Source organism: Stylophora pistillata, chromosome 9 (genome assembly GCF_964205215.1).
Source record: "Stylophora pistillata chromosome 9, jaStyPist1.2, whole genome shotgun sequence".
NCBI lineage: Eukaryota > Metazoa > Cnidaria > Anthozoa > Scleractinia > Pocilloporidae > Stylophora > Stylophora pistillata.
The window spans coordinates 5,622,844-5,636,480 of record NC_142527.1 but is presented as its reverse complement, the minus strand read 5'-3'; the positions used below and the strand labels follow the sequence as shown (position 1 = coordinate 5,636,480).

The 13,637-nt window shown below is 37.2% G+C and overlaps 1 protein-coding gene across 1 annotated transcript; it reads right to left on the bottom strand.

The window, feature by feature from the left end:
• Nucleotides 1–995: 995 nt before the first annotated feature.
• Nucleotides 996–8,130, bottom strand: LOC111336487 (zinc metalloproteinase nas-13). The gene is made up of 8 exons (XM_022942590.2): nt 7,973–8,130; nt 7,496–7,645; nt 6,937–7,060; nt 5,609–5,700; nt 4,495–4,578; nt 4,284–4,420; nt 3,224–3,345; nt 996–1,081 (listed from the first exon to the last, which is right to left on the bottom strand). The coding sequence occupies exons 1-7, from the start codon at nt 8,100–8,102 to the stop codon at nt 3,256–3,258; spliced, it is 807 nt and encodes a 268-aa protein (XP_022798325.2). The 5' UTR covers nt 8,103–8,130; the 3' UTR covers nt 996–1,081; nt 3,224–3,255.
• Nucleotides 8,131–13,637: the final 5,507 nt, after the last annotated feature.

Genomic DNA, 13,637 nt, shown 5'->3' with positions numbered 1-13,637 from the left:
AACATTTCATTTTCTATGGGAAGCTATTTCGCATTAATTTGTCGGCATACATTTTCAGAATAATTTACAGTGAGCTTTGAACTTATTTATCCTTTTTTTCAATTTTTTTTGGCCGCACCCTGCAGTCACGTTTTCAATGGTCTATCCTTAATTCACAATGAGAGTTTCAATATGTACCAAATTTAAATATAATATTTACTTGAAACACCTTCATCTGAAAAGTTCTGAAAAATTTTTCCGTCATCAAATCTTTTATTAAGGGCTTATCATACGTTGGAAGAACAGAGGGTCGTCAGGATATAACTCTGGATAGAGGGTGCTGGCATAGAATACCCTCTCATATTAATGGTTCGCCCGCTTCTCCCTTGGGCCATAGATCCGAGCGGAAAAAACAGACCACGAACTTTGTCTGTAAGAGGTCTTTAAAATGGCTGATCTCTGGGGAAATTCAGGAATTTTTTGTCTCTAGCCGCCATCACCCAACCTTCTTTTCTATGAAACTCGTTCAGCGCAGCTTCATATTATAATGAGTGTAATGCATTACCAGAGCGAGGTAAATAACTTCTTTCGTCATCCGTCAATATATTTTCCACAGCACGCTATTGGTTTGAACGCCCCACATGATCTGATTTCTCCCAGCTCATTCCATCAGAAATGTTCACTTACACGCGTTTGTTTTTGAAGCGTCAAGAGACGTGCCATGCCTCGGCTAAAACTAAAGAATATCAGTTGATATTTAAGTTGCCGAAAATGAATTAACCTACCTAACAATTTTATCGGACCCTAAACAGAAATAAGCCGGTTAGTGAAGCACCAGGTCATAAAGAAAACTGTAGCTTTAATCCTAAAATATATACAGCGTCACTCATAACCAGACACTCAAATATGAAACGTCTTTACGTCCCGTAAAATCGATTAAAATTTCTTTTGGGTGTAATCTTTCATTGCTTTACTTGTAATTGCATACACGTACATTGCAAGAGATGAAACAACGGTTATGCTTTTACAATCTTTATTCTCCCATCCATTTGTTTCACTCTATTCTACAAAAGTCAAGCGGTTTACTTCCAGGTAGGAGATCCTGCGGGGAAAAAAAAAACTTAGTTAGTTTACGAAGAACAAAAACTGCAAACTGACACCACCCACATCCCTCGACATCAGAGACCAAGGTTAACCCTAAATTACGCAATCAATCTTTTAGTTTTAGATATCTATCCGGAGACAGAGAGGAATAAGTAAGAATAAAACCTGTGATCGTACTATCGACTGTTCGACTGAGATTATTTGTCGCGAGACCGTTCACGACAGAGTTCGTATTTAACTGAGAAATGATTGTATTAGGCTCTGATATACTTCCTATGACAAGGCGAGCTTTTCTTCCTAACGATTCGGAGATGAAGTCCTGAAAACAAGTACATCTTAAGGGCTTCCCACCGAAAAATAATTCGGTAAAGACATGAAAATGGTAAACACCACAGCGTACACTATTGAGTTATGGATGCACGCTGGAGGTTGGTTGATGTCATGACGTGGAATATATCCACCTTTATTTCCTGATAAAAAAGGTGATGAACTATGGTTAGCCAAATGTTGCGAAATTCAACAACTTTCATATTTATATTCAATAACTTATATTTATGCTCAACAAAATATATTTTTATTCAACAGTTTACAGTTATATTCAACATTATATATTTATGTTCAACGACACGCATTTTCTTTTCATATCCAACCAAAATTATTTTCATTCAACAACAATATTTATTCAACTTCAATGGCTATTTATTTATGAACGACGCATGTAAATTTCACATCGCAAGAGCAATACCTCTTTTGTTTTGGCGCAAAGGTTGAAACAGACTTTGGACATTTTGACACCAGGTATAGTGCTTTCATTTTGTCATCTATTTTTTTTTCTGTCAACAACTTCAGTTTTACAAAGACTACACTTTCATCCCTACAAGCATGTTTCGTGCTTGTAGGGATAAAAGTATAGTCTTTATATTTTTCTAACTCAACACACACACACAGACACACACACACACACACACACACAGACATACAGACACACACGGACACACACATAACTAACTGCAGACAGTACTGCTTCGGTATTCTGAGCTTTATCAGTGCCGTGCCGACTCTAGGATGGAGGTGAAGTTATAAAGCCATCCCACGTGATTCCACATTTCTGGTATCATATATATGTATACATATAAATTACACCATTCACTCTAGACTTTCCTGTAACTCTAAAAATGTGATTTACTTGGCTTCCTGTAAGAAATGTCGCCTGCAATACGTGGGATCTACCACCACCGACTTTAAAGTGAGATTCCGAAGTCACAGATCTACTATGCTCACAAACAAAACAACTTGTGAAGTAGCGATACACTTCAACAAAACCCCATACACCCTGGACGATTTTTCGTTCCAATGCATTGATCAGGTACAGGCCCCTAGTGGCTCTGCAGATATCGATAGGCTTTTAATCACAAAAGAGGCTTATTGGAGTGCTCAGTTGTTCTCTTTGGCACCCCTTGGTTTGAATAAAAGAAAGGAATTTCATTCGAAAAATAGAATTTGCTATAATTAATTTTCCATCTTATATTAGGCGCTACTAATTGATCGTTCAAAGGCCCTTTTCTTGGATTTTGTCGACCCTTTAGGTGTGGATTGGACTCAGAGGCCCTGCCAAGGGATCTTGTTATGATTAGTATCATTTAAGGGCCCCTCCAGGGATTTTGTTGCTAATTTGCCCTCTCGGGCTCCAAAGGCCTTGTTTTGGGATTTTGTTACGGTTTACAGTTGTAATAAAAAGTGGGCCTTCCCTTTTTTAATGCTCGCCGCATTGCTTCTTTGCAATTGATTACGCCACTCATATTAACATATTTAGTATTCTTATCTCTTAGTTTTTAGGGTTTTTCTCTTGTATTTTGCCCATTTCTTTCTTTGTAATTAGGTTTTTTGTTTATTAGCACCAGTTCATCAGTCGTTATCTGTAATTACGTAATCATTAGCACTTCGATCCTATTTAATGCTCTTTTTTTATTTCAAAAGTTGTAAATAACTGAAGAAGGTCTCTGACCGAAACGTTTTTTATTAAAATTTTTTGTATATTTTACGTCAGAAGTTGTCCATCCTCGCAATTTTTTAAACTTTCTATATATGATATATATATATATATATATCCCTCATATCAGACGTAATTATTTATTCCTACCTCTGTTTCCTTTTTTGTTCATTCATCTTGTATTATCCACTTTTTTTACACTCTCCGCTGTAGAGCTTATTGGCTTGCTTCACATCAAGTTTGCTAAGACCTCTCCTTTGGCCAATTTTCGACTTTCAAAAGTTTGGAAAGATGCAAGATTGTTGCAGAAAATAAAGTAAGTAGGACGATATCGGGAAATTGTAACTGTACAATTCTATAGTCTCTTTTAAAAGAAAAAAAATCATCACTTTGTTGCGTGTTAAAGAAATAAAACTCTTAGACCCATCGTGTGATAAGTCTCGCCCCCAACTTCAAAATCAGGGAGAAACTGGGAAGAGCTTCGAGAAACTTGGCTGTGGACTTCAAACGCAGAAAATAAATATCCCGATATCAACGCCTGGTTAATTCAACGCAATATGTTTCGGTACTATTCAAATTGGTTTTTGATCAGCAGATTTACGGACCTAGTGCCCGTAGAAACGAATCCCCCGCCTTGTCCCGGCCCCGCGCGGCAATCCTTAATTACCGTGACCTTCACCGTAACGCGGATTACGCCGCAGATGACAAAGCGTTCGCTCGAGTTCACAAATTATCACACGTGACGTTACGTTCTTAATGCTGTTCCTTCGTATTCCCAAATTGTCCGGTAAAGGTCCACATTCATATTTTGTCTCGTATTTCCTATGTTATTCGCATTTCTCATGTTGTTTTCAAAGTAGTAATTAGTTGTTCGGTTCTTAATGAACAATGTTTGTAACATACCTTTTAGAAACTACTAGCAATGACATTTATAATTAAGATTCGTCCAGAATTAAACTTCTTTACGTCCCAAAATTATTGCTGATGTATTGGTTATAGTGCCTATAGCTTAAAAGTGCGCGCATGGCATCTCGAATTTCATAGAAATACCTTTGTTTTGATATCTGGCGTCTTTTTTGTATCATAGTCACAGAGGCAATAGCCACGACTCCTCTTTGTTCCCTTTTATAAATTGAAATTCTTTATGCTATCATATCTAAAATTTGCAAACATTTTCTTAAAACTATGTTTTGCAAACATGGAAACATACCCCTTTCTTCTTAGGTTTGATGGTAGGTTTTCCGTTCTTGGAGAAAAACTTTTCTCCATAATGCATCACGCTTCCATAGTCATAGGGAACGTTGAGGGACTTAATGCTTTTGATTATCTTGAAGTTGCTCGCCTTACCTGAAAATACAATCAAACGTTTTGTGTTGCTCTCTGAAATTTACTCTATAGAGAGTTTCGTTGGCTTTACTTACCTTTTTCGATATTTTTCCACAAAATTTGAACAAATTTATCTCTGTTTGGTCGAGACTGCTCATGCCAGAAGCCCACAGCGTGACCTGGAAGATAATTAAGCCAACATAAATGTTTTAGACGCGCCAAAAATCCTATAATTTTGCTCTCATGAACATGACATGAAGTTTCGACTCTGACGGCGTTCTAAGATTGAAGTGAATGACCAAACCCCTTAAAAAGTTTTCATCAAATGTGCACAAAATGTAGTCCACGTTTGACGCCATTTTAAATGTTCCTTTGCAACCCAGCTGCATACCCGTGACGAAATTAAGTCATCCCAGCCTCTTTCGACTTAACTCTCAGTTGATCTCTTTTAACCCCTAGAAGCTTCGTAAAAAGGCATTTTCACTCAAATTATGTTTTTTTTCTTTGATTACAGATGCAGTAACTGCTTATCGAACCACGCTTTAAGGTTTTGATTGAGCAGCCAGATCACTCAGTTATTTTGTAAAATAATGGTGCCCATATTGGGATTGTTGAAAAAAGCTGAACACATTTTTCGAACTTTAAGGTTGCTCTTTAGAAACGCAAAATTTGGTGAGCGGTAAATTAAAAAAAGAAAAAACCTTTGGACGGCGTTTTAAAAGGGAGAGTTCATCTATCTTTGGATAAACATCAAGTTCGCGGAAACAAAATACGGGAAAAAAATTAACTTGATTTGCTAACTTAATCTACAATCCTAAATTAGAGGCAGCAAGGATCGAATTCACTGAGTTAATCTCTCGCTCACAGCAGGTACGAATGTCCTCATTTCGCAATCCTTGTTTTGAAGTTTGACGAAAATATCATGCGTAGTTTCAAGTAGATTCATTGGCAGCAGCATCAGAAGCCGACATTATTACACGAATGTGAAGATCGGTTTGAAATGGACTATCTAAAAATTTCGATTTTCAAACAATTGAAAAGATTCAAATATATACCAGGAATAACAGAAGGTAAAAGAAAACAGCTACACTCTGCGTGCGGTCTTAAGGCTAAAATTTCCAGGGGGAAATTTTTATTGGAATAAAGTGACCTCATTTCTTTAATGTTGGCTTATATCTGGTAAAGTATAATAAACTCAACATAACTGACCAATCTCATGAGAAACTATTCCCTTTATCCAACATCCTTGACCAAGGCTGAGGTCTTGCTTGCCTCCCCTTCTCCCAACATACGACCAACAACTTTAAAGGTTAGAAGAAAACAAACAAAACAACAACTGAGGATCGATGTTAAAGAAAGCCTTTTTTCAATCCTTAAACAGTAATTAGAAAAGGTTTTTAGGATATTTAGAATTACAGATATTAACTACTCGTATTTGTAACGATTTTGTCGTAGATCGATGAAAATGTAAATAAAAAATGAAGCTGACTAGAAATTGACAAAGGCTTATGCGAAAAATACATTAGAAAAAATGAAAACAAAAAATGAAAGCAAAAAATGATATAAGGGTAATTCCTCAATGTTTTAATCTCTAAGAAATTAGAGAGAAATTTATTTTTGTAGCAAAGTTTATCAATTATCAAGGTGGCCCGTGTGCTCCCTAGCGATCTTCTCGAAGCAAACAGCTTTACTCGGGAGATCGTCCTTCAATTTGGCTTTGCTTACACGCGCCTTCTAGTGCTGTAGTTTCAAAAATTGACACCTTAATTTCCTTGAAATCATGCGGCTAAAGGAGAGAAAATTCCTTGATTAAACCCTTGTTCCTTTTCCTCTGCGACACGTAGTAGTCTATTTTGTATGTTTAATATATTGGAGTGTATTTCAGGATATATATATCTTATTAGACGTTTTGTTGTGTAGTATCGCTGAGTATTTTTACGAGTTGTGCCGGAATTTGACGAGCCCGTAGGGCGAGTCAAAATACAAACAACGAGTTAACATACTCAGCAATACTACACAACAAAACGTCTAATACGTTTTTTATTATCCAACACGCCAAACTGTTATTTCAGTGCGGAATTTCGCGGATTTTTATTTACGGAGAGTGCGTGACAGAAGTATGCGAAGCGGAACGGAATTGGCACGTTGTTGTGTTGCTGTTTCTAATCTCTTCATTAAATGAAGAAATTTTCTGGTCGTCAAGCTGTTTTTCTTCGTTCGATTCATCTAATGAGCTTAGATCTATATTTGCCAGCCATTCTGACTCTTCGTCGTCGGAAATATGATTCAAATTGTTGGCCATTTGTTTTTTTTTTTTCAACTACAATCCAATTCTTCGCTTGCGCGATGCGAGAAAACCTGTTTAACCGGTACTCTACGATAGATGAGTACAAATACCGCGTGATATTTGTACTCGTCTATGGCGTTATTTGTACTCGTCTAGGTGTAGTTGGATAATAAAAGGCAATATCGAAAACAGTTCATTTTATGTTGCATAGCAAGGCGACATCAAAGCTTCTAAAAAGCTCCATACTTACCCATCACCTTTTATAAAGTTCACATAGTCTTTATCTTTTTTCCCTTTTCTTCTGAGCCTGATACAGGTTCTGTCCTCCCAGTCTTTTTTTCCTTGCCAAAACGCTCGCATGCCTCCACTTTTTCCTATTACAAATTAATGCCATAGAGGCTTATGAGTTTTTCTTCTTTACCTTGAAAGCGTACGAGTTTCCTCAATCGGTCAAAATGAGTCCAAGGAAACACTGTGTGATAACTTTTGAACTATAGAAAGTAAAGACTTTGCGCCAAACATTATATTCTATAACAGTGAGATAATATAGCACAAAAACATGATTTTAACTCATTCATTCCTACAACGATGACAAAATTTTTGGGCGAAAATTCTGGGCGAATTGCATGGAAGTGAATAGCAAAGGATGTTCGGAGTGTGGTAGTGTTAGTGGCATTCGGAAAACAACATCAAATAACAAGTAAATGCTGCTCAGAGGTTAATCCCAGAAGCTACTCTTCAACGCTAACTACCGTTCGTGTACCAACAAAGAATAAATGAAAATGCTTGATTTGTTTTTAAGGACTTACTAAGGCTCTTATCAATGGTAAACGGAATGATGCCTTTTATCCATTTTCTTTCAGTTCCTGCACCCCTTGAGTTAGGTCCTGATCTCAAGGCCACTACTTGACCAGGTGATAGTTTCAAGTCTCCTTGAAACAGGTTTAGACCTTTATTCTCTGTCCAAAAAAAAAAACAATCAATAAAACATTAACTATTAGATAAATAAATATTTCAAACATATGTCAGGAGAGTGGAACACAAAAACCTTGGATTCCCTTAATGTTTTCGAACCCGGATTTGTTCTAATTTTAGTTCCTTGCCAGAGTAATTTACTGAGAACTCAATACGAGAAAAGCCTCTTACACGCTATCAAAATGATCAACATTCTATATGGAGACAGTAAAAAGAAAAAAAAAAAAAAAACAAGCTCGTCAAAAGATCCTGATTAAAATATGAATCAACCTCACTTTAAGAAACTTCACTTGATTCTCGAGAAATTTTACCTTCGGGACTTTTAGCCAACGCTGCTCCGCACAGAATAAGAACGTAGAGGCAGATCATTACGCTTCCTTGTAGACTACAACAGTCTGGTGAAGGAGTAGAAACAGGTTGGAATTTATTGATCTCTAACATGGATCACCTGCTCAGTCGATACTCCATTTGTTTGACGTATTTTGGGTGCTGTTTATTAGAGTTTGGTTTTCGTCGGGTTATTTAAAAAATTGACCTAACACAAATGCTACAGATGGAGAGTCCTGTCACTTTGCAAGATAAACTTTCTCAGCCAATACTCCATTTGTTTGACGTATTTTGAGCGCTATTTAATAGAGTTTGGTTAGCATGGGGTTATTTAAAAGATTTGACCGAACACAAATACTGTAGACGGAGAGGAGAGGCATCCAGTCAGTTTGCAAGATCACCTGCCCAGCCAATACTCCATTTGTTTGACGTATTTTGAGTGCTGTTTATAATAGTTTGGTTAGCATGGAGTTATTTAAAAAAAATTAACCAAACACAAATGCCGCAGACAGAGAGGAGAGGCGTCCAGTCAGTTTGCAAGATCACCTGCTCAGCTAAAACTCCATTTGTTTGACGTATTTTGAGTGCAGTTAATTAGAGTTTGGTTAGATTGGGGCTATTTAAAAATTTGACCAAACACAAATGCCGCAGACAGAGAGGAGAGGCGTCCAGTCAGTTTGCAAGATCACCTGCTCAGCCAATACTCCATTTTTTTGACGTATTTTGAGTGCAGTTAGTCAGTGTTTGGTTAGCGTGGGGTTATTTAAAAATCTGACAAAACACAAATGCTGCAGACGGAGAAGAGAGGCGTGCAATTAGTTTTCAAGATCACCTGCTTAGCCAATACTCCATTTGTTTGACTATTTTGAATGCAGTTGATTTGAGTTTGGTTAGCGTGGGGTTATTTGAAAATTTGACCAAACAAAAATGCTGCAAATAGAGAGGAGAGGCGTCTAGTCAGTTTACAAGATCACCTGGTAGGCCAATGCTCCATTTCTTTGACGTATTTTGAGCACAGTTGATTAGAGTTTGGTTAGCGTGAGGTTATTTTAAAATTTGACCAAACACAAATGCTGCAGATGAAGAGGAGAGGCGTCCAGTCAGTTTGCTTGTTTATGCTCTATAAACTGTTCTTATGGTGGTCTGGAGTTTTTCAAATCAAAAACTTAAATCATAGGAAATTAATTCTTTCCACCCTTTATGTCTATTAGCGAAAGCTTTGGCAAGAAAATGTCTAAATATTCTTTAGAAAATTTTCTTCCCAAACTCCCACCCGATGCATTTTCGGAAATACACCTTTTATTAAACAAAGTTTGTAGAAAAAGCTGTTCAGTTGGGTATTTTTGATTTTTTAATGTTTATCAATCTTGACTTGAGCAGGGACGTGTAACTAATAACAAGCAAAAAGTGGGCGTGCATCGCCAGCCTAGAAAGAGATTGGCGTCTGTGAAACGGGCTTTCTTCTTGCCATAATTGTTCATTGAAGTCAAGGTAGTCAAAGCAAGGGCTTATCTTATCGAATGCGTTACCACGGGAATAAAGAGAAAAAAAAGGAAAAAGAAGTTCTACTTTTATTGAAGAGAGAGTGCTCCCAACAGATAAAATGACACAAATTTCAATAAATGTTAGCTGCTTTGGCTGTACTTCGTCGACTCGCCTGATGCACCAAAGCTAAGAATTATGAAGTTATTATACGTTCTTGCTTTTTTTCGGAATCGTGCTTGGCAAGAGTCCAAAGCCGGGTAGTGTGAAAGTTACTGGTGAGATATTCGTAGAGTTCTCCGATTTCTCTCAAATTATGAAATTACAGGTCAAGGTAATTTGCGTTCCCGAATTGTTCACTTTGATGCAAAATTGCATTGGCATCGATTGATAGAGTTACCACTGCCTTCGAAGAAAAGATAATCGGAACTTATTCGTCATATTCCAGAAAGGTTTTTCCAGTTAAAGAAGATGTGGAAATTTAAAGAGTAAGGGCTATGCTTAAATGTACTCATAAAAAGAGACTCGAGAACTTCAATTTGAAAAAGGTGATTTACTCGATTCTTTTCACCTCAAATAAGCCTAAGAAACTCAAAGTTTGAGTCATGATTGAGAAGCGATACTACTTTCCAGGTAAAAAATTGTCATTGAAACAACTCACGTACACCAGGAAGACTTGCAATTGAGATATGGGAATACAATTTTATCATAATTCATGCTCAGCTAGGATATCAAGAAATTGTCGATTATAATAAAGTTGGAAAAAAATTCAAATGTCGTTTTCAATTAGGGAAAGCTCGGATTCTTGACGACCTGAAAATTTTCGGAGACATTCTTTTTACAAAATCAGCTGAAAGTAGTCAAGATGGGTCGTGATCTAAACAATCCTTCTGAGAAGAGCTGCGAGTGTATTCGGAAGATGGATGGGAGTTACTGTGGTATATGCCCCATTGATCGTTCTGGTTCTCTGTAAGTGCACATATGTAACATATCGAGTACATGATAGCAATAAGCAATATCTGTAGTTGAGTTACAGGAATTTGTGAGAAAATAATTATGCTTATATTAGCTTGAAGCTGTGCGCGCGGGGTAAATCGTTAAACATCCGATCAAAAGTGATGTTTTTTTCTCCAACTGGACTTTTTCGGATTCTTAGCTATCAATAAAAAATAATCTTTTTATCTTTGTTGGGGTTAACGATTATAATTCTCGTGCAAGAAATGTCACATATGATGGAATGCATCAGTAGAATAGCAGAACTTCCGTCCGTTTCAGCCTCGAAGGTGGAATGAAAGGGCTTACGTATACTTTCGACATGGTGGAGAGTAAGAACAGTTATCTTAGTCTTTACCAGGTGCAAACGTTCTGAAATGCTTCATTTGCGAATTCAATACCGTAATCTCTCCTATATAGCTACAGTGGGTCACTGGTTTCCCTAGCGTTTGTTATGGAGATAGGTGGTATGTACATTAAACGAAGTCACAGCAGGATCCCAAACGCTTTTTGAGCCGGTGGGAGGAGGTAGACCAATGGGAACTTGAATTTCTAAACGGGTGAAGCTTTGGAGTGTTTTCTATCTCTATATTATTCGGCTAAGCTTTGCTGTTCTAAGAAAACAAATTGATCATTGCCAACGTCTTGTGATGTGACTTAATACACCAGAACTAAATTTCAAGTAGCTACACATAACATGAGCCTTGTTTCTGTTAATGCTGTTGTTGTTATTTTTTTTTTCTGATGTTTATCTAATTTTAGAAGGACCGGCCGACGTCAAGACATCATCCTTCATCATGGCTGCTGGAGCAGGGGAACTTGACTCATGAAATTGTTCGGTATTTTGTGGCTCTAGAAGAAAATTTCAGTTACAAACTATATTCAGTCAGTTCACAGACAAAATATGGAAACTTCACTTGAAATCCTATTCATATCAGCGTGATCAGACATCCTTCCCTTCGACCATAGTTTGCAAATCAAAAATTAACCAATTTAAAAGAAATAATTCTCAAAATGCAGGCGTAAATCAGGCTAAAAAACGACATATCGGAGGATAGTTTATACACCAGTGAGGTCACCGATTGCCTCAAAAGTGCGGGTATCTCTCTAGCTTTCATCCACCATCATCTCTTAATCATGCATGTGTCAAAGCTCATTTGCATAATTCTAAAAAATGACTAAGATATGTCTTTAACCGTTCAAACTTCGTTTGTTTATATTCTTCGTAAAGTATTTTAGATTTTCATGACAATTGGATAGAAAATAAATTGTTAGTTGTCCTAAAACGTTGCATGAACATGATCAGTCGTAACGCTTGCATGACTTACAAAGTAAACAAAGGCGATCGAAGGCGCTTCCTCGATAATTTTCCTTAAATCAGATCAAGAGCCATGTACAGAGTGGAGAATATCAAAATTAAAGAAACCAATTTAGCATTATGGTCATTGCAGACATACTGTGTGGCTTTAAAGGACACACAAACAAGTTAAAATACATGTACGTTACGGTTTTATTTACAAGACAAGTTATGCAAGAATTTACACTTTCGATCGTTGTCCTAACGGTTGGTCTAGCCAAAAGTCAATTTTCGCTTGTGGCGAGGCAAAAATAGAACTGGAAAACAACCAAACTATTTTTTAAATATGTGTCCTAAACCCTTTTCATAGCAAAAAAATTAAGGAAAATTCTTTTTGGACGGGAAGTCGAGAGGACCGCTCTTAGCGATGGTGGTTCTTAAAGAGCAGTGAATATCGTTGTGTTTTGAAGGAGTCCATAGCTTGATTCATTTAAACTGCGATTGAGCTCAGATTGTCTGTTGCAATTCTTCTGTTGTAGTATTTCTGCAAAGAATCAGCAAATATATTCATAATCAACTGCAAAAAAAAATAAAAAGGATAGAGTGATGGAAAGAAACAAAACATCCATTAGATTTATTCGCCCACGTGCTTCAAAGTTACATTTTTAGGGACTTTTCTTGTCACCAAAAGGACGTAAAGAGAGCAGAGTGACAATTATTGACTTTTCTTGTCTTTTTATTCGGAAATAAATCACAAGATAAAGATTGTGGCACTACCTAACAGGGTCCTCATAGCTAAACACTAGTCGTAGCTGTAAACAATAAGAAATTGCGTGAAACTTCCACTAATCCTTCAATCCTTTAGGCCGCACGATTTAAGTTTATGGCATGAACAATTTCGTCCTGATAGGGATGCCTAAGTCATTACATATTGGCAGAACATCCGAAGTGATAAGTGGGAATACGCCTGAACTGAAATTTGAGTAAATTAAGCTGAAATGCACTGGGTCAATAGACCACAGGTTTGTGTAAAGTTAGGGTTTCTATGAAACATTACAGCGATTCGATCGACATAGATTTTCAGCAATATACCAATGTAATTCTCAGGCTGAATAAAACTCTCCCTCTTTGAATTTTCTGCCGTTTTGTAGTCCGGAATGGAGGGAAAGTAGTACTCGTGGCCTTGACGGTAAGTCACTACTGATGACACTGAAGTAGTATTATTATAAATTCTCTTACGTCATACCCTCAGAAAATAGTTGTGAGCGCTCTTGTCTTTACAAGTGCAGCTCAGGATTATGCATAATAAAACAGTTATTGGATTCGGTTTTGGCATGATAGCGATAATTATCAAGGCCTCAGTTTGTGTTATCCGCCTTAGCCTTCGGCGTCGCCAGGTAACACAAATTTTGGCCTTGATGACTATCGCTATCTCGCGAAAACCGAATCTAATAATTGTTAGATATTTGTATGGATCAGTTCAAAAAAAATAATTAAAAATTTCAAAACAAAAGAGAAGCGTATACCTTTCTGTCAAGCAGTAAACACAGATTGCTCTAGGTCATACTTACTTGCTCCCAGTTGGCTTGTAGCTCAATTGGTAGAGCGCTGCACTAGTATCTCAGACGGGTCAGAGGTTCGAACCCGTACAGGCCTGAATTTTTTCAGGTCTGATTTTCACTATTGCTTAAATACTACTCTACTCTGTGAGGATCGTGCACAAATACGCTTCTATAACCGCAGTTCAGACAAATGGATCTCATATATTCGTTGTGTTTGATTTATAATCTTACGGGTTTATATCAAATTAATTTGGTGACAAGCTCCCAGTTGGCTTGTTAGCTCAATAGGTAGAGCGCTACACTAGTATCGCCGAG

Bases quoted from the DNA above. Each gene is read 5' to 3' on its own strand.
- LOC111336487 (XM_022942590.2), bottom strand. From the start codon at position 8,102: ATGTTAGAGATCAATAAATTCCAACCTGTTTCTACTCCTTCACCAGAC. The intron at 4,579-5,608 runs GTCAGTTATGTT...ATTATCTTCCAG, and splicing joins AATAGTTTCTCATGAGATTG to GTCACGCTGTGGGCTTCTGG. The intron at 3,346-4,283 runs GTATGTTTCCAT...AACTTTTGAAAG, and splicing joins TCAAACCTAAGAAGAAAGGG to TCGAAAATTGGCCAAAGGAG.